Genomic DNA, 25,617 nt, shown 5'->3' on the forward strand with positions numbered 1-25,617 from the left:
AGCAATAACTGATTTTTGTCCAGTCCATAATTCAAAGTGTGTTAGCATCTGCTCTGTTCAATAGGGGATTCTGTAAAGACTTGCACAATATCATGCAAATAAGATTCTTTTCTAAGATCAATCCTGCCGAGAAATGCTAGATAGAGTTCTTAGTGCTTAGCCTTTTAATAAGCTAAATTTTTGTAATGTAGGACAACTACAAATCCAGACTCTCTTGGGTTTTCTTGTCTCATTTTACTTCTTTATGGTTATTTTTAAAAGTCATTTTATTCATGTGCTTAGTTATAAGTAACCAGGTTAATTCCAATAGATTGAGTGACCTACCTTGTGTGCTTCAAGATAAGCTCATCCTTTCCTGAGTTAATTAGAACTATGGTAAATGCCTAGTACTGTGATTAAAGAACTCCCTTGGTTCTTAGGTGCCTGGTCATTACAGCCAAAACCAGTCTTGAATTAAATAGCTAAGCTTTCTCATTAAGGGATACAAAAGAATGACAGTGGTAATGGCCTGAATGTGGCCAAATGGATGCTGGATGAGAACTGCGTAAACCAGTCAGTAGTGAATGCAGTGTCTCAAAAATCAAACCTCTTTCCAGGATCCGTGGCTTTTCCTCAGTACCTTTCTGTGCTTGAATTCTATCCCTGAACAACCTCTGCAGGTTTGGTCAGATGTGTAAGTTCAAAAATCTAAGCAGAGGGTTGGTCAGCTTAAAAGACTTGCAGGATAGAAAGGTAGACTTAGTTTCTTGCCTGAAGAAATTCTAATGCAAAAATTTTAGCTGTCTCAGTGCTGTGAGGTTAGGAAGGTGTTTTCAGATAGAGAGCATGCTCATTCTGTCGTGTTGGAACTGTCACATTTGGTGTGGCATAATCGAAAATCATTGGTATCAGCCAAAGAGTAGCAAGTCCCTAGCTCTGGAAAGTGTAATTTCTCACTTGTCCAGTGTGGAAATACAAGTTCTTACAGACTTTTTTTAGTCTTAGACACATACCAAGAACCTGGAGTTCCCTTAACCATTAAGGAAACGAATTGCAAAGACATTGTATGATCACAACTTCAAATATAGAAACCCTTTAACTTTCATATATTGCCTTTTAGTCTTTTGCCTGCTGCCAGAGATTAATCCTTACTGGTGGTGACAGTGCCAAGGTGTGCCAGCCAAACTGGCCACACACTAGTGGCATGGAAGGGTCACTTGCTATAGCTTTTGCATGCAGTTATACCCATGGTGCAGATGTGCCACAGCTGTGCAGATGCACCCATTTTAGACCTTCTCTGCTCATGAGTATCCCATGATCAGGGCCCCTGCTGCCATAGCTGTTAACACTGTCTGGTCCTGCAGGCAGCTGAGGAGAGAACTCGTGTCCCAGTAAGCTGTTCTGACACTGCCAACCAGCTCCTTGGGTCTTCTGCCCTGAAGCTCCTCATGTCTCTTGTAAGAGAGGAAAAAGATACAGAAACTATATGTGACGTAGTGGTTGGTGTTGCAACCACAAAACCAGCTTATCTGGCTTTTTAATGTCACTTTCCTGGATGCAGGCCAGGATATGATCTGGGAAAGGGTGAAATCCTCTGACAGGCCAAACAGCCTGTGGGACACCACTTCTTAGGTTGTCTTCAGGCTAGCTTCTTGCCAGTTAATCTAGTGACTTTAAACAGTAATTTTTAATCTGCTGTTGTAAAGTACATTGCCATGCACAGCATTTCCCTGTTACAATTCTGCATTATATGTGAGCAAGGGACTAATCTTCCTTCTCCCTTGCCCAAAATATTCTCATGTTGTCAAGAATAAATGTCAGAATTTTCCACCCAGGGGATATACCAGTTCTTTTTTTCCTTGACAGCTCTAGTTCTACTTACATCCATGTGTTGACAGGCTTTTGAATCATTTTGGTAATTGGTGCATGAAACTTCACTTTTATTTGAGAACTCTTTAAACTTCTTGCTGGTATTTTTCAGTTTGGTATTTGGCCTTTTTCACTTTTGTATTACTCAGATTTGTATATGCTAATAAATAAAGTAATGCAGTATACCTGAATAGGATGTAACCTGTGAAGGGGGAGACGTCATCCTAGTACTGCTGGTCAGCCTTTTTCTTTGTTTTTCTCTGTCTTTAATCATTAAAATTCTAAAGATAAAAGCCCTTATCAGAGTGTTGAGAAAAACTGTGAAGTATCTACTAAGCTTTGAATAATTTCTTTCCCTTCTACAACTGTACTACATAAGCAGAAGCTTCACTTGGTTTCATACCACCATAAATAGTGTTCAGCAGCAGCTCTGTTTTAGTCCAGTGAACTAAGTGGGCATTGTCTTCTCAGAGCACTCAGCATGTAATTGCTGATGATGTGTGAGGTTCTCCTGTACCAGATATCATCTTTATGTCTGAAGCCCTGGTGCATTCATAATGCTGAGCAGCATTTATGGGTTTACTAATTCGTAGCAGACACACTCTCCTCTCTTTCTGTAATTAAAATCTGCTGTTTGGTACAGTGACACATGGTGACACAGTGTACATGACTTCATTAATGTGCTTTGTTTCTCTTGCCCTTGTTTTCCTTCAAGGCCAAAGAGTGCAACATGAGCAGGTTACAAGTTATTCTGACAAATAGGAGGACACCTCCTGTCCAAACTATTTTGCAGAAATACTGGGTGACTTTAAATGTCAAACTACTGAATGAGGTAAAGGGCTGTCCTTCCTTTTCTTCTGTTAGGGTTTTCCTCCAAGGGGCAGGATTTCAGAATCATCTGAGTACACATTGCATCCAAGTTTACAAGCCTGTAAGTAAAGTAAGTCAGGAAAGGCTTCTTTTACAAATCTCACAAAGGGATTAGAGGTGGCTGCAAAATTGTTTTGTTATAAATGGTAAAGTTTTGAACCTTATCTCTTTTTCTTTGGGTTACTGCTTGCTTTCTTACACACGCTGTTTATTTGATCTGCTTCCACCGTAAGCTCTTCAATGTGAGAATTGCTTTGTACTACAGATACATACTAAGCACTTGGGGAATGTGGCTAGCAATGCTAGGCAGCCTTACAATCTAAAAACATTCCCTCTTTTTTCCTCTTCAAGAGGTCATGGAGTGGTTTGGGTTGAAAGGGACCTTAAAGCTCATCTAGTTCCAATGCCTGTGCCACGGACAAGGACACCCTCCACTAGACCAGGTTGTTCAAAGCCTCATCCAACCTGGCTTGGGAATACTCTCTTAAGGTATGGAATCACACAGAATCACAGAATGGGTAAGGTTGGGAGGGACCACAGTGGGTCATCTGGTCCAATCTCCCTGCCTGAGCAGGGTCATCCTAGAGCACATGGCACAGGATGGATAGGTGTTGTAATGTCAGTTTAATTACATCACTGTTCATACTCTGCATGTTGTGTCAATTGACCTTCATTGTGGCATCAGAAGCAGAGTTTTTTGGTTTTGTTTCTACTCATTGTGAAGGCTGCCTATGTGCGTGCTCTTATACCACAGTTGGGGCTGTGTCCTGGGGCTCCGGGGAGTAGGAATTACATTTCTTGTTCCATGACAGTCAGAGCTTCAACAGTAATTAAAATAAATACTTTCATTATGAATAAACCATTTATGGAAATGTGATCTCATTGGGCATTTGCAAGATAATCCAATCCAATTAAAAAATCCTGGAAGTTGTGTGACTTTGAAACTATCTCTACAGTCATATAAGTTCCTTCTTTAGAAACAACAAAAAAACCCCAAAAAACAACCAAAATGTGTTTTAGAGTCCATACTAATCAGTAAAAGCTGATTTTCAATTTTGTTTTGTACTGGAATTGCTTCACAGTTATTAGGCTCTGCTTTGTAGTTTTGTTTTTGCTCTCCCTACCAGTGGTTGCAAAACCAAAATGTCATTGCCCAAGAAAACCTCTATCTTCCTTTAATTTTTTTAAATACAGACTGTTTGAGAAAGTGTCATGAGTAGTTAAGCAGCCTAAGGGGATATCCTGTCTGAAGACTCAGTGTTTTCAGTGGATATGAATGATTAAATTTGGTTTTGTTTGGTTGGTTTTAATCCCATTTTTCATCCAGTAATTTAAAAGAGGAGCCTGCTGTCTTCCTGTTTGTTCCACATAAATGGGAAAACATGCAAGTTAAGTGTTTGGATCATTGCCAAGATTGTAAATGAGCCCTGCAGCAGTGCTGATGGAAATCATAGCTGGGAGTCTTGTGTATTGGTCAGAGATGATGTTTCAGAGCTTACAAATGATTTGTGAGGGAGCATGGTAGCAGTGGAGTAAGCCAAGAATATACTTGGCTGATAACTTGTGCTTTTGTCTTTTGATTGCATCAGATCATATGCCCTTTCTCTAGGTACTAGGTTCCCAGATCTTACTTTTTACAAAGAGAAGCAGTCAAAATTTAGCAGTCTTTTTGCTGAAATTTTCTGTTGCTCATAGCAAGGTTTTGATCATCACTTCCTTACTGAACTTCATCTCTGATGTTTCTATCATTCACATGTTACATACAAGTTTTTGGCAGTTGTGGCAGAAAGGAATATGTTTGTGTGTGTGTCTGTGTGTCTGTGTGTCTGTGTGTGTATGCACTAACTTTCCACAGTTCAGCTCTGTAAAAGAGGGAAATTTAAAAAAAAAAAAAAAAGAGCAGAAAAAAGATTTTTGAAGAGCAAAGGCTTAAAAGAAAGCCTAAACTGGTGTGTCCTTCCATGCATTGTAGTATATTGACTTCCAGGTTTTGATTTGTGGAAAGCATCAGATAATAACACATTCTACAAACCCAAGATGGGACAAGAGGGCAGAAAATCACATGAAGTAAATAAGGCTTTACAAGCAGGGAAAGTCAGGACACACAGACCACTAAATAAGATTAGTCATGGATGTCCAAACTCAGCTCTTAGCATGATAAGCAGAGATTTGTCAGTGGGAGGTAACAGTTGTGTGTCTCTGGGTTTAGGAACTGTGTTATACACCTGTGTTTTACACAGCAGTGTCTGGAGGATACAAATGAGTTTTTCCTTAAGTACTGAATATATGTTTTTAGCCAGCTGCTGAGCTCTCACAGCTCTTAGAAATGTCAATAAAATTTCAGGGTAATTAACAGCTGTGAAAGTAAGTCCCTACAGCTGACTGTGAGGCTGGCCAGTAGTTCAGAATCCAGTTAGTGCCAAACAAAATTGTTTGGCTTTAAAGTTTTAAATTTTGCACATACAGACTGAGCAGCAGATGGAAATAACAGCCCTTATAGCTTATGTACTTATTAGCCAAATGATATTATTGAGAGTTTTTATAATTGAGCATTTACTTTTCTGTTACTCTGTAGAATTTGCTCTGCAGACAGGAAAAGAGGTATCACAGTTCCTTGTCACTGGCATTTGTGCATGTACCAGTAAATGTTAGGATTGCAGAGAAATTTGTGGAGTTCCTATCAAGAAATACAAAGTACAACATTCTTGATCATTTGTGGTTAGAATTAGATTGCTTTCTCAAATTCGAGTGCTCTGTAGCTTGTACCTCTCCTTGTAATACTGGGGTGGGCTGTGTAACACTTTTATGGTAAGAAAATCCATTTTGTCCGTTGCAAAGAAAAGAGAAGCCACGAAGAAACTTGGCTCAGAAACTTTGCTGTAAAGAGAAATACTAAATATATGAAAAAGAGTTTCTAGTGCAGGACTATTGTAATTCATAACAGTAGCATGCCCTTTTTTGTTGTCACTACCTCTAGTATTTATCCAAATTATTCAGCTTCTATTTATGAAGGATTGAGTCAAGGCAAGATAACATATACAGGAAACTGTAACATTGCCATTACAGAATGGTTTACTTGGAACACTTTTTGTAGTAAAATCATCTTCTGTAAGAACAGGATCAATCTCTTGATTGGTATTTAATTTACAAAACAAAAAATTGACACAACTCCTGCAACCTTGGAGTAAGATATGACATCCTGTAGTGAAACACAGTTTTTCTGCTGAGAAAAACATTTGTGAAGGTGCAGTGCATTTCAGCACATAAAAACTTTTCAGTATAACTCTCAAAATGCAAAATAGTTTATTTATGTTTTTCTTCAGCAAAATGTTGCACTCACCTGTGGACAGGCTCTTCTGTACTTTGCTTCTAGTTAACAGCCAGTAATGTTGACTTATCTGATGCCCCAGATTTTCTTGTGAGGCAGAGAACAGTAGTTCTGAGCAGGGCTGAGAAGGGACCAATATATTAGTGTTAATGTAATTGATACTTGCAGATGCACTTATCCCAAGAAACTCATACAATTTCAGACCAAGAAACTCATACAATTTCAGACTAAGCAAAACATGAATTCCGGTACTGGAGGAATTTTATGCTTTGAAGGAGAGAGACCAGTAGCTGAGACTCTGTCTTCTGTGAGGCAGGAGAGATTGGAAGACAGGAGGGAGGGGGGACATCTTCAGATACAGAAGGCATCACACCACATTGAGGCACCTTTCACCACGTTGCCCCACTCACCTGTTTACTCCTGGTAGTTCACATCAGATTTTTGCTCCCCTTCTCTTCAAAGTCAGATGCTGAATTAGGCTTTTAGTCTCTTACTCCAGCTGAATTCAGGACAGGACAAGCCTCCCTTCATGAACTGGGGTTTATGGATTGTTTTTTAGCTACACATTATCGAATGGCTATAAAACACTTACTGGAAATATCCTATGCTGGGAAATCCTCATGTCAGGCAGTAATTATTGGCTTGTTTCACATAATACTTATCTATCTGTGCCACTTAAGTAATAACTTGTATGGTATGCATTTTTCCTTCCTATTTTGTTATATTGATAGAAATGAATGAAAGGACTGATTATAAATCATGCGAAGCTTGTGGCTAACATATTAATAGGAGTCCAAGGCCAGAGTTGATCACTGGATTGTGTTTCCTTTGGTGGTCATATGTAGGACACAGCAATAAGTAATCTGTTGGGTGGTGCCTCTGGGGCCAACAGATGCAGCTTCTCAGGAGGATCTCCTCTGTCCCAGTAAAACATGATGCTAAGAAGCTTCTGATGCTGTTTGAAAAATTGGAAGGAGTAGTGGCTAAAAAGCAGACAGGTGGGAAAGGGAGTCAATAATGGCTGAAACTTATTTTTTTTCCTTTCCTCTTTTTTGATGCAAGGTCTTGCTCTGTATAACATATACTTCCACATTTGAGCTGAATGGGAGTTCAGTGTTGAAGATTGCTGAGGTAAGTGCCTCTGTTATACCACAGCTTGTGTCACTTAACCTTTCCCTGCTACCTAGAGTGTGTCTTCCATATGTAACCTAAAACTGAACCAGTCTGAAACACATCTACCATCTTCAGTGCTGGTGTTACCGTATGTCTAGCGTGAAGGAATAGTTGCAAGTCGGGCAGGTTTGATGGGCTTGCATGGGAAGGCACTCCTGGAAGCTGACTGATAATTGTCTATTAAAACATTGCACATTTACTACTCCTCATATCTACTTTATTTTGATTTTTTGCAATACAAAAATTTTCTTGAGCTCTTTATAAAACAGCACTGTGCTGATTTCTTACTGGCTGCAAGTCTAGTGAAGTTTCCTCAAGAGAAGTGTATAAGCCATAGTGTGCCATGTTAGCGCAAGTGCCTCAATGTTCTTGTGTGTATCTCTTTCCTAATGAATCCAAGTAAAACATTTATTATGCCTCTAGATCCATTGTGCTATTAGTCACTCTACTCCCTTTATTCCATTAGATTTTATTCTGAATTAAACTGTAAAGTAGCTTTGGTTGTAGAAAAATATACCTGCAGGCATATTAAGTGAGCCTTTGTAGGTGGGTGGTATTGTTAGTACAGCGTGTTGCAAGAGCCATGGGGCTGTTTGTTCAGGTTAGAGAAGGTGCACAGGAACACTTAATCCTCCTGTGCAGCACACACTGTTGTGTGCAGAATCAAGTATAAAATTATATTGTTAACATGGTATGGACAGAGCTAGTGTCCATGAAGAAATGTAAACATTATTTACATGTCCTACACTCCTAAGTGTCTGTAGACATTTAGAGACATGTTCCTTCTCATTTTTTGGTATTTGGGGTGGGGATTTTTGTAAAAAATAAAAATCTCCAGTAAAAATAGCTTACTTTAACTGGAAGTTACAGTATTTTCTGAGTTTAAAAATAGCACTACCTTGCGTTATCTTGATGGAAGCTGTGTAAGGAGTTGTAGGGATAACCAGGAACCAAAGAAAACTACTTCCATTTTGTAAAAAAAAAAAAAAAAGAGCTTTAAAAGGCAATGATACACCATAAATAGTTCATGTATATAACATATACAGGATAAAAAAAAGATAGTAATTTTTCTAGATTAGCACAGCTTGGATTTTGGATTGTCTTGTGCTAGGTGAGACCATAAGGTGTGGCTATTTTTGGAGGTCTTTGTAAGCCCCATCTGTAGATGCTGCAGCAAGGATGAACTGAATTGCTACTTAAAGCAAGCCACAATTTTTTAATATCTGCTAAACCCTCTTTATGTCAGTGTCACACACTGAGAAAATAGTTTCTCCTACTGCAGTTTTTCTCACATTTCTCACAGACTTCCTAACGTGCAAGGCAAAAGCTGATGAATTCAGCTTAGTGCATCTCTTTGCTGTAGGCAAAGAGCTCTAGATTAAACAAAATACTTGCTGGGAAAAGCATTTAATGACTCTAAACCCTTCAGCTTTCAATCTTTAGGAGCACTGCCTGAGACTGGGGAGAAATGGTCAATCAGTCATGTTCTGTGTGCTATAAACTGTAGAAATAATCAGAAATAATACTTTCTGTTCTCTCTGTAAATGACAGTGCTGTTATTCATCAAAAGCATTCTGAAAAATGGTAGTTGTCTTTCACAGATTGATGTTAAACTCTGCTGTTCATGGTAGTTGCACTTCGCTTTCATTCTCAAAAGGCTAACCTGGTTTTTAAAAAGCTTTGCTAGTGTACTGATCCAAATTAGGACAATGATAGTTCTTTTCTTTTATGGTAAATAAGGCTCTAATGCAGGCTGATGAGATGCGCCAACAAAGCAAACAAAACTCATTTCCTTCAATGAATTGGAACAAGCAGTAATACAGAGTGTGCTTGTTTCTATTTGGAGTGTTTGGGGGTACAGTTGTTTTTTCCACATTTCTTGAGAAAATACTGCCTCAGTGAATGCCTAGGTCTTTCTAAATAGCAAATCCAACCAGACTCTTACATGCTTCCCTAGGTTCCTCCTGCCCAGGCTTTAGCTAAAGCAAACAATTTAAGAGCTGGACTCACTATGCCTTTGTGTCTGAATTATCCAATGTATAAGCAGTAGGAAATAGAAAATAATTTCTCAGTTCAGCATTTGGTTAACCTTCTGACTTACTCTAAGGAAAAGGTGGCAGAGAGGAGCTTTCTGTTCCAGTGCCCATGCTATTTAACATTTCTTTCCAAGTCAATCCCTTAGTTTTCCTAGCCTGCACTCTCTAGCAAGTAGAGCCACTGAAGAATTGGGAAGGTACTGCCTTGTTACTGGTAGAACTCTCTGAGGACTGTCTCTGACAAACAAAGTTACAGTGTGGCTATTCTGCACTGCCTGACCATTTGCAATTCATGTGCACAAAATAATGGCACTCCAAATCTTTTTGAACATTATCAGCTTCAAATTAAGGAAGCATCCAACATGAAGAGTACTGTAACTTCTGGCCTAAGTATTAATAGTATTGAAAATGGATTAATAGTATTAAAAATAGACTAAATCTTCCCCGTGCACCTTCCCATGCTTGCCTAGACACCTGCAAGAAAATTTAGTTGATGCCGTTGCTTGTTTTTATGTGTGTATTTGTTGCTCCAGCATGCCTTTTGGAGGTTTGTTTTGTTTGACTCTGTTGTGTTTATTAGCTAACCCTTCTGTGTTTTGCTCTTAGTTGTGTTTTGCATGCCATAGAACTGGAAGTCCCCGAATGCATGAAATGATCAAAATGTCCATTGCACACCTCTTTGGAGCCCTGAGCTCTCGCATTTTTACTGCTGCTTCTTCATCAGTGGCTTTTCAAAAGGTACTTTGCCCAGCCATTTAGAACACAGGCCTTCTGTAAGATTGGAACTCCAAGTGGACAGTATTGTTGCTTATTAGCTTGCATGGGGAGGGGAGAGAAGGAGATATCAACCATGCTCTTTCCAGAAAGTCAGCCTACCTCTAAGAATGGTATTTCTTTAATTAATTCAGGTACTCTAGAAAAAGGCTTACAGCTCAAAAGAATGATCTCAGCAGCACTGGAATGGTTTGGCCTCTGTGAAGGGCTGTATGTGGTTAATAGGCTTTTAGGGCTTTTTTTTTTGTCCGCTGGAGTTGAAGTGATATCTGATTGACAGGCAGTGTTGGTCCAGGCTAATATACAAGAGCATCTTCATCAGTGACTGATTGATAGCTTGGTTTCATTTCAGTAGGAGTTAGAAACAATCAAGAACCTTGTTTGTGTGCCCATGTCAATACGGATTAGCCTGTTTAATCAGATCACTTTAATTTTTCCCTTGTAAAACTCATCGTCATTAGGGAAGTATAAAATTACTTTACATCATATAATACCCTTCTTGTTCAAAAATATACACCAGATGCATTTATGTATACTCCTCATGCATATAATTTATACTATATTTTTATATTTTGAATAATTTATATTTTAATTTTTTTTCACAGCTAGTTCAATCTGTATTTATGGTTCTTCCTACTAGCTATATATCTAAACAATGGCAGAATAAAACCACTAAAACTGGAAAATATAAAAGTATATGAACAGTCATTTACTTTTTTTTTCTGCTTGCTTGCTTGGTTTGGATTTTGGGGATTCTTCTTGTAGTCATTGTGAACAATAGAGCTTAGTGTAGGACAAAGGAACCAAAACTGCTTCTTCAAGAAGACTGTATTGTACAGTTCTGTCACAAACCCACTCAGTTCCATCAAGACCTTTATCTACTTAGTAGTTACTGTGCAGTGCTTACACTGTTTATTACAGTTACAGCAGGTCTTACAGAGACCAACACCTCTATGAAATACCTGATGAAGGACTGCAACTGCAGTTTGCAGTATGCTGTCCCCAGAATCCCATCTGTGTAACACTTCAGCAGCCATTTGTGTAACATCACCTGGGGCAAAAGTCAGGCATGACACTGGTTACACCACATTGTCAGAAAACTGACAGCAGCTGGTCATGGAGTTGGGAACTGGGTGATCCATGCATGGGTATTCTTGTATTGCTACCTTGGCTCCCATGGGATCTCTGAGCAGAGGAGCCCTCTGCTGGATTGCCAGTTATTAAAAGGCAATTGTTTGTGTTGTTTAGGGTAAAGTGCTGTTGTATTTCCTGTGTTAAGAAAGGCCTTCAAAGGCTTTCAGATGTGTTACAGTATGTAATAATTATCATAGGAAAAGTGCCAAATACCTGTACATCAGAAGCAACAAGCTTGAAGAATTGGAGCTTGAAGAACTGAATTTACATTGCAGACGTAGACTTACAGAGGGCTAGTTACAAATAAGTATCAAGAAATGAACAATCAAAGCAGCATTTAATGAGTTCTGTACAGACCAAGACAAGTAGCAAAATCACTTGTGTTTGACAGGAGACTTTGCCAGTTTTGCCCTACCATTCCTGCAGCTGTGAGACTGATGAATTGCAGGCTGTTTCTAGATGCTCCTTGCTTGGTATTCCATTCTGCTAAAACTTGTAATGCACTAAATAAAGCAAGAAATAGTAAGGAAGGCTGACTATCTGCGTGCAAGAGACCTTGGTATCTTCCTCAAATGTGTTCCTGGTAAGTGAGAGTTCATCTCTTTGTACTGCTGTCTTGTTTCCTCATCAGGTTTGCATTGAGACATATGTATCTAGCTGTCACCAGCGGAGCATTAACACCGCTGTGCGGGCAACCCTCAGCCAAATGTTGAGTGACTTGACTTTACAGTTACGACAAAAGCAAGAAAACATGGTGAGCCTTCTGGCATCAACAAATGGTTCCATGTCCATGGCTGCATACCTTTTTGTTTCTCTGAATGCCTTATGGCTTTTATTTGACACTTCCTCAATTAATCCTGTTTAAAAGCTTTTTTGGGCTCTGGCTATGCCTGCCTCAGAGCTCTCACGTTGTCAACTCTAGTTGGCTGGTTTGATTTTTTTTTTCCCTTCCAGTAAACAAAAGAGGCTTTGTTCTGCTGTCAGGCTGCCTCAGCCTTTTTCTTTTCCATTCTTTTACTTTGTTTGTTTTTCTAAGGTTTATTGAAATCTTTCTGCCAAAAGGTTTTGCATGACAGATATTTACATAAAGAAAACAGATTCTCAACTAATGAAAGTGTAATTGAGATTTTTCTTCTGCTTTTTTTATAGAAGATAATTTTAAGTTAATGAAATTATTTTTTAATTTTTTAGCAAAAAATTAAATGTAATTTTATTTATTGCATTATTAAAATCCATAAGAGCTGTTTGAATGACATCCCAGCACATTTTCCGTGAAACTGTAAATGTTCTGGGTATGTGTGGAATTACATTGGCTTCTTACATTTGTTTGTACTGCTTTGTATAATATCATATTGTCGAAGAAGTACTATTTGTAAAAGTCAATTTCTGTTTATTAGGAAACTTTAAGGACTGTAGTTGTACAGATTATTTTCCTTACATCTGTTTTGGGTTTAGGCAATCACTTCTATTTTGGATTAGGAGAGTAGATTGCTTTTATCATGCTGAGCGACTGCAGAAAGAATTAATCAGTTTGAGTAAACTTGTCCTCTGTGCTAAGTTGGTTCATTTTACGCGCCACAACATTTACCAAAAAACCCCAAACAAACAAACCAAACCAGTTTGGGTCTGCAAATTCAATTTTTTTAGCTCTTTTCTTAGCTGAGGAGTAGGTAAAAGCATATGAGATCTGCATTTAGTTCCTGATAGTTTGTTATTAATGCTTGTGAGAAAAATTTGGCTTAACCCCATTGTGCACTGATAGGAAGAATCCTATACTGCAGCTGAACCAAACGATGTAAGAAGTCCTTTCCATTTCCTGTTTGCCATTAATTCTGTTGGTACTGTAATATTAACATTATCAATGTTCTAAACTCTCTAATACTCAATTGATTTTGGTTTCTAAGTAGTTTGTGAAGTCTAAACTATGCTTTTCTCTCAGTAATTTTTAATGCAATTTACATGCCTAATTATTACTGAGTTGTTTTAATTGTAGGAAATTCCTTACAAAAGGGCTTACAAAACTTTCAGCTTAATGACATGTAATTTCCTTAAAACTAAATGTCTGTTAAAACAGATTTTAAGGAATTTTAAAAAACATTTTGCAAAAGCTTCACTTAATAAACCCTGTAAAGCAGACAACCTGAAACAGATAGAGGACATGAATTTAAGAAAGCTCTGCTGTTAAAGTATTGCTTCTGTAGTGTTCTTCTGCCCCTTGCACCAATTACACCACCTTTGTCTTTCCTCAACAGACAGTTGAAAACCCTGACACCTTGCAGAAATTCAAGAGTCAAGGTATTCGTAACACTCTTTTAGTGACTCCTTCCAATCCAGCTTTTTTATTCTTAACTTTCCTTTTATCAACACAGTGCTGTTTAATGTCATGGGAGTTCATAACTTCAGGATTCCGTAACTTCTCTGTAGTTTGGTGCTCTCTCTGTTACTTGTGGTAAGAACTGAGACAGCCCTGCTAGCTCCTGATATTTTCAGTTTTGTCTTCGTTTGGACCATGGTAACAGCATTGCACTCAATTTAGTAATAAATTGTTGTTTCAAGGTGCTAACTTCTGTAATTAAGGAGTTTCAGTGGTCTGGAAAAAGTTTTAGTAAGCAACTTTACTTTCTGAATTGAAATGCATTCAAAGAGTCGGATGTGGAATCTGAAGATAATTGTTATTATATTTCAGGCCAAAGACATTGTTTATATAATGACTGCTTTTGAAAGCACATCACAATTGAAGGTGTGTTTACACTTGCCAGGTGATTACAAGAGCATGTTTTTCTATTCCCATTTTGGCTTAACTTTCAGCATCTTCTAGTAGGAAAAAATAATCCCTGATTTTGACCTTCACCAGGATTTCTGTTTGGAGAACTTGTGTGAATGAAAGCTAAGATCTTTGAAGAGCACAAGCATCCTTTTATAAGATCAGAACCTGGTCAGACTTGTGTCTGAAAAATGTGTAAGAGAGAAACTGCAGGGGAAGATACAGAAATTGGCTGCCATGTAGAAATACTGGAGCCAGTCTCTTTTATTATTTAATTGTATACTTATTTTATTATCTGAATTGGATTTCAGCTAACCTTCTGTAAATGCATGTAAGCAATTAATGCTCTCTCTGGACCTAATACTGCTGCTTTTGCATTGTGTGGAATCACTTTCCAATCCAGGACTTTTCCTACTGCATCTTCTCTGTGAATTTTGGTAGCCCTGCTCCTTGTTTAGAAGCTCTGACCAGCTCTGGAAGTCTGTGCAGTTAACTGAGGTTGTAATCCAGCTGCTTATATGTAATGCTGATCTTTGTCCTTTTTGGAGGTACTTCAGCTGAGTCTCTTTGTGATGATGTTGTATCTGTCCTCACTGTGCTCTGTGAGAAGCTCCAGGCTGTCATAAAGTGAGTTATTTCAGTTTACAATTTCAATCTATTACCTGGAGATTGAGAGTTTCACTGATACATGTGATTGTACTGTTGTGGTTCTGGAACTATGGAGCAAAACTGTGCTTAAATTAAGTGTTTACTAGAGAAAGTATTGTTCATTATGCATTAATTTAATCCTTACTTGAAATGCAGAGCTAGTTTGCCTTCTTTGTGCCCTGTTCAGCTTTAAAGAGCTTCCAGTAAATCTAACCCATAGATATCTTCCATACAGCAGCAAAATACTAATCCAAGGAGAAGTTTTCTTTTCTGGCGGGAACAACCATCATAGAGAGAATGACAATAACAAGAGCCATGGAAAGACCTAACAGAAACTATATTCAGAGTGAATAAATCTGTCCTTTTTAGGCAGCATTTATTCAACTGAAGTAATTTGTATTACCAAAGAATTCTTCAAATTTAGGAATATAATGCACTCTACCTACTCGAAAATGCTTAACTTTTAAAATGTGGTTTTTATGGACGCTAATAGTGTGTTATATGCTCTACAATTTCCAGAAACTACCAGAGGCAAAGATATCTCAGACATCTGTGTGCAATTCTTCTACATACTTTCTTCCCATGAATATCTCTAACAACAGCAAGATTACAGAGGAGTGCCTTACTTAGCATTATTTAATCAGTGTCAGCATCTGGGAAAATAAAATCAAGAGTGCAGGGATGCCCTGTGCATGCCTGTGCAAGTTTCAACTGCAACTGCATTAAGACACATTGTAAGAAAAGCTGTTGGGAAAGAAGGCACCTGTACCTGGAATGCATGTATCTTTTCAGATAGGTGTGGACTGTTGTGAGGAAAAGCTCTCACCTCTAAAAAATATACAAGCAGCCAGCAGTTTTCAACCCTCCATTGCACAGAGTTAGAAATCTAGTTTTGAGCCTCAGTATTCAGTGTTTTCTGCATGGCATGTGAAACAGGTGTTGTTCTACATGGATGCAAATTCATCTGTGTAAACAAAAGGAGCTCAGGCAGTAACAGGAAAACAGATAATTTTTTGCTCCTTAGTTTCAGTTAAGATAAATCCATTCTTAACAGCTTCCTTAGCCTACAATATATATCAGAAAATGCATTCCTCCAGCTCTCATCTCTGACCAAAAGAGAATTATTAAATTCCAGTTTTCTTAGGAGTGAAAACCAGATTATGAGTGCAGTTGCTATGGAGTGGTCCTTTCATAAGGCAGACCTCAGCCTTGCTTGTCTCCCAGATCCCAAAGTTAATGTTGAGAGTAGATACAGGCACAGTGCTTGTTACAAGTGTGTCAGTTACAGGTGTCCACAGGTTCTTTAATAGTCTTTCTCATGGAGCTTTCTTTGTATTTATGGTTCTGATAGAGTAACTGGCAAGGCCCTGAAAGGTAGCCATATTATCATACAACTTTCTGCCTGTAGGCATTGACTTTTGACCATTGTAGCTCTCACCAAGAAAAAAAAAAAATAAGCAGAAGTGGTAGTCTGAATGCACTTCAGATTGCCTGAAGAAACTATCCAATAGTCCAAAATCTTCTGTTCTCATTTTCCTCTGTTTGAGGCTTCCTTCCTTCCTTCCCAATATTTTAGACTGAACTTGAGTAATTATTTGGGTTTTATTCTTCCTTGTTTTTAATTTTTTTTTAAGTAACAGATCACTGCATGTGGTCAGTACAAAATAAAGGGGATGAGGCAGGTGATCACAGCATTGTAAATTGATAGAAGGAAACAAAATAAATCAGTGCTGTAAATGATGGTATAATTTTCAAATGAACAAATGCAATTATTTTAGCAAATTGAATAGTCTTTGTTTTAACATTATGTGAACGGCATCTTTCCTTTGCCAGTGACAATCGCCAACTTCAGCTCCTTTACTTGGAGTGTATCCTCTCCATGCTAAACAGCTCCTCCCCCAGCATGCACCAGCACAAAGGATTCACTGATCTAATATGGTGAGTACATCTGAAGACTAATGCAAATATTCAGTTTGTAAATGTAAAAAGACCTGCTCCCTGTAGCCATGCAAACAAACCTGTAAAAAGTCTCCAGGTGTGAGCAGAGCTTGCTGTTAACCTGCCATCAGTTCTTTCTGTGCCTCATATAGAATTGGTTAGGACTGCCTGCTCAGCTACCACATTAAATCCCGGTAGTGAATTATCACTGTAATGAAGTCTAATGGATTTAGCCAGAACAGGAAATCTCTTATGCTTTCTGCAATAGTTTGGATTTGTGCATGGCATTAAACACAGAAATGCTCTGCTTGTCATAAGAGGATACTGTTGAGAGTCTTAATGCTCTGATACAATGATGTAGGAAAATAAGCAAAATTAATGTCAAATTGTGATGGTGATCAGAATGCTTATGACCTGCATTGTTGTATAAGGGTTGAGTCTAAATAGTCTCAATGGTGCTTCCATTTTATCAAGAAATTCTTTTTTTTAATACACTTCACCAAAAAGGTTTGATATCTGTGTTGTTCATATCTACCTCTAAATTGTCTGATACCACTACCTCAAAGTACCTGAAATTTTCCTTCTTTCCTTTTGTTTTAAATAGGGGGGGGTTTATAGCCTGTGGATAATTGAGTCATAGTAATAAAGCAAGAATGTAACTAATACGAAGTTCCTTGCAGTCTGTGCCCATCCTGTGACCTTGTCAGGTGATTGTATTAAGGAAAGATATATGTGACTGTTAATGGCAAATGTGTTTCTTGTGCTTTTACTCTGCAAATTTTGAAATGGAATGGTTTGACTTGGGCCCAATTCTAAGGATGGAACATGTTGAGGCACATATAACACCCCTTGCTGTCCCAGGAATATCAGTGGCTGCAAGACTGGGAGGTCTTCAGATTGATAACACTTAGCAGTGTTGCACAAGGACTCAGTGCTGAGGCCTCTTGGAGCTGTAATGCAAGAGCAAAGCTCTCTCCCTCAAGGCAGATTCACTTCAGGAGTTTCTGCCTTTGAATTTCACCCAGTCCTTGGTTTCTGCTTATGTGACAGGCTGTGGGGCCATCCTTTAGGCAATGTCACTGAAACTGTTCTGGTTAAAACACTTCCTGTTTTATTTTCAATTTACATATTTTGATGATCCAATTTTATGCTGCAAATCGATAAGTGTTTGTATCTGTAACTGTGTACCATGAGGGCAAGCCATTGGGGCTGGGACTTCTTAACCTGCATTGCTGCCAAGAAATACTCATGCTTCAGCTAACTGCTTAAGTGGGGGGGGAAATCCCGAAACACTAGGAAGATATGAAACAGTTTAAACTGCAAACATAATTTTGAACATTTTGTACATGCTAATACATTACCTGTCTGGTGAAGTTGTGATCCACATTGGTAGCTGTTGTTACTCTTTAAGGAGCTGTTGCCTACATGCACACAGCTTTCACTCTGACTGGCACTTTGTAGTCAGTTCTCAAAGGAGGGAGCAGACAGAGAAGATTTAGCTCTGTGTTCTGGCAGTGTTCTCCATAGTTTGATACAGAAACACTTTGACAGGACTAAGATGTGTGGGGAATATATTGCTGTTGCAGCCTGTGATTACACCTGCTTTGAGACAATCACGTTTTTTAAGCAGTGAATTGATATGTTTTGAAATATACTTGATTGGAGGAATACGTGGAATAAGCAGATTCAAAGTCATTATCTGATGTCCTATTAAAAGCTGGTTTTCTTTCTGTGACTTCGGGAAGCTGAGCTGTTTAAGCAGTCTTGTTAAAAGAAGCAATGAAAATCCTGGACTGCATAAGATCTTGAGAAAGTGAAATGTACTTACCTATGAGGATGCATTTTATGAATTGTTACTTGTAATTGGGTGCTTGCTCTAGGCACTTGATTGAACCTCTGAGATGTGGGTGAAAACCAGATTTGGGACTCGTTCTCATGCAGCACTTGGCTTCTTAAATTAAGGTCTTGCAGACTGAAGTAAAATGTCAAGTGCATGAGTGCAAAGCTGAAATAGTGCTGAGCTGGCTTTGCTTCCAGTGAAGAGTGATCTGCTGGTGTTGAATGACTTAACATGAGTGCTCATGCAGAAAGACAGTTGAGGGAAGGATGGCTATTTACTGTATAGTGGCATACATATAGTATTATATATGGAGTAGTATAGTGCATACTTTGAGTTATTGTAGAGGGCTTTATTTATGTTCTCAAAGGACAACCAGGGGCTCACAACTAAGGGTGCTTACTAAAATAGATGCATGTGCAGTTCAGTGATGGAATATTTAGCCTTCTAGTCATCACAGATGAGTTCTTATTTAGTCAGGGTTTTTAAAGCTCCCAGGTTGGACTTGAAAAAGTCTGCGGCTCAATGGATCTTGAAAAAGCTACACTGAGCAGTAGAAGCCTAGAATTTCTGCAGCCAGTGAAAGAGGCAGGCATGCTGTCCTGCAAAGGGACGGCACTGTGCAGCAACATGAGCTTGCAAAATCAGTACCATATTTCTACAGCACACAGAGGTATTTCCGTATGGACTATCATGCTTATGCTTGGGAGATGAAAAAAGCCTGGCATAATTTGTTTTCCTGTCTAACCACTGCTGTTTGACTGATCATTAAAACAAGAGTGTGTATCTCATTTAACCATGGGCTATTTTCAATCTGTTCTTGTGAGGGTATTTTTTTCCAGTTACCATCTGCTGCTTTTCTCTTTCTCAGGAAGCAACTGTGTCCAGCCCTAATAGTAATCCTGGGAAATCCAATCCATGACAAAACTATCACCTCTGCCCACAGCAGCATCTGCCTTGAGGCTGATTCACCTTCCTCAGGGATCTCTGATCATGGCCGGGGTTCAGGTTGTTCTTCCACAGCACCTGCCCTTAGTGGGCCCGTTGCACGGACCATATATTACATTGCAGCAGAACTGGTTCGACTGGTGGGGTCAGTGGAATCCATGAAGCCTGTGCTGCAGTCTCTGTATCACCGGATATTGCTTTACCCACCACCTCAACATCGAGTAGAAGCCATCAAAATTATGAAAGAGGTAATCACATGTGCAAATCCAGGCATGTAAAACAAAATGTTTATTTAACAGTAAGTGTTGCTGAAATGTACATACCAATCAATTTCAAACCTTCCCACCTAAGGATGTTGAAATTGTCCTTTCTGAGCACAACTGGTACATCAGCACCACTCTGACAAATAGTTTTAAGCAGCTCTAATAGCTGTATTTGTCTCCATAACGTGAGCTACCATGGCAACTCCATCAGTGCTCATGCTGTGGTGCTGCATGGAGCAGATCCTATCACTGAGTCACGACTGCTCTTTTGGGTGAGATAGAGCATAACAATCCAGTTCGCAACTGCTTTGGCATCTTTCCCCAGACACATCCTCACAGTGTGGTTTCCAGGCATTAAGGTGAATATATGCTTTGATTACGTGCCAGGTTTTTGAAATCCAATTTCTTTGAGCTTTTTTAGAATAGACACAAGAAAGCTGCCAATGGCATGAGAAGGCATTTCAAGACCAGTCCATTCTGGCCTCTTGCCCAGCACCTCTGAGAGCACTAGAACTGGAGCACTGGGAGACTTATTGGGGCACTAGCTGAAATCATGGACTCATCCATTCCACATGGACACCTTTCTTCTCATGTTGTGGAACACAAGGCAATTTATGTAATTCGTAGGAACAGTGGTATCTCCTAAAGAATTTTTCATCTAGCTTGTGCATACCTAGGCTGTTCTGTTTCTGAAAAATCTCTCTTAACACCACACAGCCGCCCACTTGGTTGCTGTCCTGTCATTGTCTTCCTCTAACTTTAAACAATAGCATGATGATAATTGAAGTTTTAGGAAAAGCTTCTTCTAATGTTGTTTTGTGCAGGACATCTTTGTGGCCTCTTTGGGTTTAGTAATACCTGCTTGTTTGTAATTCCTGGGGGGACATTAACGAGATGCCACCCACCAGGTTGAGTCTGAAGGAATCACTTTGCCTATCTTTGCATTACTCCATCATTTTGTAACTAGGTGACTGAAGAGAAAGGCTTCCTTTGGTGTAAACTATAATAAAAAATATTTACGTAGGCATAAAATCGTCTTGTGTGCATCAGATGAAAAAAATTCAGTCAAAAATATAAAGCACTGGAGAACATTCTATATGTGATTCTTGCTGAATATTCTCTTCTTTACTTGCTTTTCTGCCTTTAAAAAGGGTAGTTTTAATAAGTAGAACATCAGTGTGATGTTTTCCTTTGCTGTGAGAGATTACAGTAGTGCTACCTTGGGTTCCTGGGCTTGATAGAATTATGACTTATTTATTGTAGTTAAGTAATGCTTAGATCTTCTACTTACTTCTGTTTCCCTTCCTTTCAGATACTTGGCAGTCCTCGGCAGCTTTGTGACTTGGCAGGACCCTGCTCTTCTGAGTCAGAATCGAAGAAGAGGTCTATTTCTAAAAGAAAGTCCCATCTGGATCTTCTCAAGCTGTACGTTTCATTTCCACTTTTAGCGTCTTCAGTCTTAAACCTGTGCACACAGGACACTTAAGCAGTTCAGAAGCATACCCAGTATGAGCCAGAGTATCTGCCTGGTTAATAAGCTGTGAAAATGGAAAAGGTGTGAAAGCTCTTGCTGGTTTGTCATCAGGGCTGCTTATAAAGACATAGATAACTAGCTTGTGGATTTTGCAAAAATATCCAAATATGCTGGTTTACAGCTGAAAATTTTTGGGTATGGGTCCTTAAACTTGTAATGAAATAAATGTGTGTTTCTTTAGAGGTACATTTCTAAGTTGAAGTCAAAGGAGGTCATAGAAAATTTAAACATTGTCAGATTGCGCAAGAAGGGTTCTCAGTTCTTATAAAGATCATATCTTGTAGATATCATTTTCAGGACACAGATGGATTTAAATTTAGCTCAACAGAGTGTTGAGATTTCTTTCTCAGTTTGAGTGCTTGTCTGTAAGAGAGAACATGCTGTGCATGCTGGTATAAATGCATGGTAACTGTTCCCCTTGTTGGCACTCCCTTTACAGAATGACCATGTTTGCATGGGAGACTTAATAATTTGTTCTAATACTAATTGTTTTTCTCAGGAATAGTCTTAAAGGATAAGCTCACTTCTTTTTTTCCTGGTTATGGAGTGATGGTGTTGAATGACGGTGACGTGCTCACCATACGTGTTGCATCACTGAAATAAACTCTGTGTTGGTTGTAGTATCATGGACGGGATGACGGAAGCGTGCATCAAAGGCGGTATTGAAGCGTGTTATGCTTCAGTGTCCTGCGTCTTTGCCCTGCTTGGAGCGTTAGATGAGCTGAGCCAAGGGAGGGGTCTTAGTGAAGAGCAGATCCAGCTGCTGCTCCTGCGCTTAGAAGAATTGAAGGATGGGACCGAGACAAGCAGGGACTCCATGGAGATCAATGATGCTGACTTCAGATGGCAGAGACGCATCCTATCCTCAGAAAACCCTGCCTGGGAATCTGGAAATGAGAAGAGTCCTGATATTAGCATTAGCGTTACCACAGACACTGGTCAGACTACTTTGGAAGGGGATATGGGACAAACAACTCCAGAGGATAATCCAGAAAGTCAAAAGAACTCCTTGCCATCTCCAGCTGTACATGAAAGCAAAGAGATTCATTACAGAGAACCAGAGTCAGAAACCATTGACCAGCCAGATGTTGTTCAAAGAAGCCACACCATAGTGTATCCAGATATAACTAACTTTTTATCAGTTGATTGCAAGACCCGGTCCTATGGATCCAGATACAGTGAGAGTAACTTCAGTGTAGATGACCAGGACCTTTCTAGGACTGAGTTTGATTCATGTGATCAGTATTCCATGGCAGCAGAAAAGGATTCGGGCAGGTCAGATGTCTCAGACATAGGCTCTGACAATTGCTCCCTGGCCGATGAGGAGCAGACACCGCGGGACTGCCCAGGTCACAGGTCCTTACGCACTGCTGCTCTCTCTCTCAAATTGCTGAAGAGCCAAGAAGCAGACCAACACAGTGCAAGGCTCTTTATCCAATCACTTGAAGCTCTTCTTCCTCGGCTTATAGCTCTTCCCAGCATAGAAGAAGTGGATGGAGCACTGCAGAGCTTCTCTTCAACATTCTGCTCAGGTTTGCAAGCAAATATTTACTGTCTAACCAGCATGCACACTGACAGCACTGTACACAGATTCCCTTGTAGGATTTCATCGTCAGAGAACATATCCAGAATGAGGATGTTTGGGCTTTACAAAATGGATTTCTCCACAGCAACACGCTTCATTTAGGGCAAAGCAAATTGAATATGCAGGCACTGATTCAAAGGGAGGTCAATCCATTGAGTCTTAACAGGCTCTGGGTTATATCCTGTGTCAATAAAGAAATTGAATTTTCTGTATCAAGATACCTCTTCACAGGTTTGTGAAGATCTGTTGAGAAGCTTTGCACATGGTGTGATCAAAGAGAGGTTGGGGTGCCCCTTAGCATGAAAGGGCTGTGAGAAATGCCATCACCTGTTTTGAATGAGATAGGAGTAGCTTGGTACATCACTGCATTGTCATTAGTAACCCCAGCCTCACAAAGAGGATGATAACAATTCCACAGCAGAAACCTCTAGAAAGGATAGAGAAAAAGGAGTGTTCTTCACTCTTTTGCTTTTCTTAATGCTGCTGTTTTATAGGACAGGAAATACAAAGCTCAAAGCCCAGACCAAGAGATTAAATATCTTCAGTTTTTCGTGGTTAGAACATTTGGGATCTTGACCTGTCAAACAAAAATGTCATGCAAAGGCTAGTTTGTCCTGTTGATATTATATTTAAAATGTGTGTAAATATATATTTTTAGAAGAGTTTGGCGTTCCTGACAGTGGCCAAAAGGAAAATATTTGCTAAAATATGTCTCTGTTTCTTTAATGTACTTTACTGCAATTGCCTTTCCTATTGCTCGTCTCCTAATCATTGCTTCATTCATTTGTGCTCTCTCACACACATAAAACTCATAGAGTCAGAAGGGATGCTTCCCATCATCATACAGCATAATTTAGATATGAAGGTGGGTGAATAAGGTGATATTCCCAATAACCTGTTTAAATGCTACCCAAATAAACCCTAACTCAGGAAGATGGTAAATGGTGTTCTTAAGAAACATAGGCCATTTTATATCACAGAAAGGAAATACCTTAAAGGAGGCATTGATGTTAAGTACATTCCTAATTGAGGTGCTCAAGAGCATCCTTTCTGTCACAGGTATTTCTTTTTTTCCTGAAAAAGAGTAATCTTGAGGTTATGCTGAAAGACTGGGCTTCTAGCTTAGACCTTTCTCGTGCATGAATGAGTATGCCACTTCTTTTCCCTTTTGTCTGTTAAGTCTTTTAGAGTGCTTTAAAGCTTTGGAAGATGTGGACCTAGGAGAATTCTAAGTTTTAAGGCTGAACATAGCTTTTTTTTGGCATTCAGTATGAGTAATATGATGAGAAAAATGGAAGAATATAACTCAATTTCTACATTAAATCCATAATTTGTGGTTTGCATATCTTATAAAGATACCTAGTCTTGGACTTAGGCTGTTGAGAGAGACCTTTCACTTTTCTAAGAAAGCCACCCCTGTGGCTAAATCTGTACTTAAAAAATGTGCACCATGTTTCCAGATGGATTTGGTGAAGTACTCATAGAAGATGCCATTGAGTAAGGAATCATGGCAAAGTAGAGTAGCAAGTTACTGTATTAAGACAGCTTGGAAGACGTATCCTGTAGTTTTCATGGACGTGTGGCTGTTGCAGGGTTGTACTTTTACGCTTTCATAAGATCTGGGTGGTTCCTGTTTCAGTTGGACACTTGGAATGAGACTCAGTCCAGCTGAAACAGTCCCTTAACTTGTACCTCAGATCTTAAGCACATGTCCATCGGTCCTCCCGAGGTGAGAACTTTTGTTCCCGTGTACGTGAGAGAGCCATGAGTTTGAAGACCTGTAGAGAGAGACTTACTGAAGTTGAAACAAATGTCAAGGAGTAGGAACTCCCCCTGGAGAGCTTCCAAGACCCCAGTTTGATCTGTCTGTATAAGCAATGTGTAGGTCCTTACTTCAGGACTACTTCATTAGCACCAGGTACTCAAGGCACAAATTAGGTGATGAAGTTAGAGGAATTGATCCCATGTATTGTATATACAATATTTATTCATGTATAATTCTTGAAGAATACGTTGGGAAATTTGAGTGTTGGTTAAGATTCAAGTTGAGAAAAGACACAGATGCAGTTCTGATACCAGCCAGTATAGAAGCAATACTTTTGTGTTTCTGGGAGACCTTATTTAACTGCTTTGTTTCATTTTTTAATTTTCCTTACACTATGGAGGAAAAATACAATTCAGTAGTCTTTCCTACAAGCTAGGTCCTTATATAGATAGCATTGCGAAATTAGGATGTTTTCATAGGATTGAAAGGCAGTGAATGGAGGTAGGAATTTGAGGCACTGCTGAGATAAGCATGGAAAAAAATGAAGTCAGCTAAGCAGAGTTAGAGTAAGATTAAAATTTTCAAGTTGATTAACTGTAAAGTTAACACCTTAGGAGTAAGTTAGCACATCTTTTCAGTTTTGATTCTGTACTTTTTAGAGGGAAGGTTTTTTTGTTGGTGAGTATCAGCTTATCTTCTGTTTCTGTGATCTCAGCATCTCTCAAATGCAGTTGTTTATTTTCCCATATTTTGGGGGAAATGAGGGATCATGTTTTTCCCTGACACTTTTCAGTGCTCAAATACATACCCACAATCGAGCATCCACTTTTCTGTGCAGTTCCAAACCTTCCTTTTAATTGTAATCTTGTGTAGGAAGTTGCACGATTTAAAAAATATTTTAATGCAAAATAAAGTGGGCTTTTTTGTTCGAGTTTTTTGGGGTTTTTTTGGTTTTGTTTTTTTTTTTTTTTACTTTTACATATTCCTCTGCCTTGAGATTTTTATTAATCTAGCAGGTCTTAGTTTGTGAGGTACATATTTAAGAGAGATAAGACATGAAATCAGTGAGAGATGAGACAGCTGCATCAATATCATGGTCCTCCATCCAACAAAGTGTCAAGATACATCTTTGTTTTCAGTGATGAAGAAATCACTAGAGCTACTCACAAGCT

General features: G+C 39.0%; 1 protein-coding gene across 4 annotated transcripts in view; it reads left to right on the forward strand.

Moving 5' to 3' along the window:
- The window catches only part of ARFGEF3 (ARFGEF family member 3), an 88,563-nt gene that overhangs the window by 25,810 nt on the left and 37,136 nt on the right, over nt 1-25,617 (forward strand). For 2 of the 4 annotated variants that reach the window (XM_085055679.1, XM_085055678.1), the window contains exons 5-12: nt 7,109-7,177; nt 11,795-11,917; nt 13,416-13,458; nt 14,476-14,554; nt 16,409-16,513; nt 19,222-19,546; nt 20,874-20,986; nt 21,717-22,627. In XM_085055679.1, the coding sequence (XP_084911805.1) occupies nt 7,109-7,177; nt 11,795-11,917; nt 13,416-13,458; nt 14,476-14,554; nt 16,409-16,513; nt 19,222-19,546; nt 20,874-20,986; nt 21,717-22,627 (1,768 nt within the window). Of the gene's footprint in view, nt 1-7,108; nt 7,178-9,861; nt 9,994-11,794; nt 11,918-13,415; nt 13,459-14,475; nt 14,555-16,408; nt 16,514-19,221; nt 19,547-20,873; nt 20,987-21,716; nt 22,628-25,617 lie in introns of all 4 variants that reach the window. The other 2 variants (XM_085055676.1, XM_085055677.1) reach the window with 2 other exon arrangements.

The sequence above is a fragment of the Lichenostomus cassidix genome, chromosome 3 (genome assembly GCF_008360975.1).
Source record: "Lichenostomus cassidix isolate B80296 chromosome 3, HeHo_3.0, whole genome shotgun sequence".
NCBI classification, from domain to species: Eukaryota; Metazoa; Chordata; class Aves; order Passeriformes; family Meliphagidae; genus Lichenostomus; species Lichenostomus cassidix.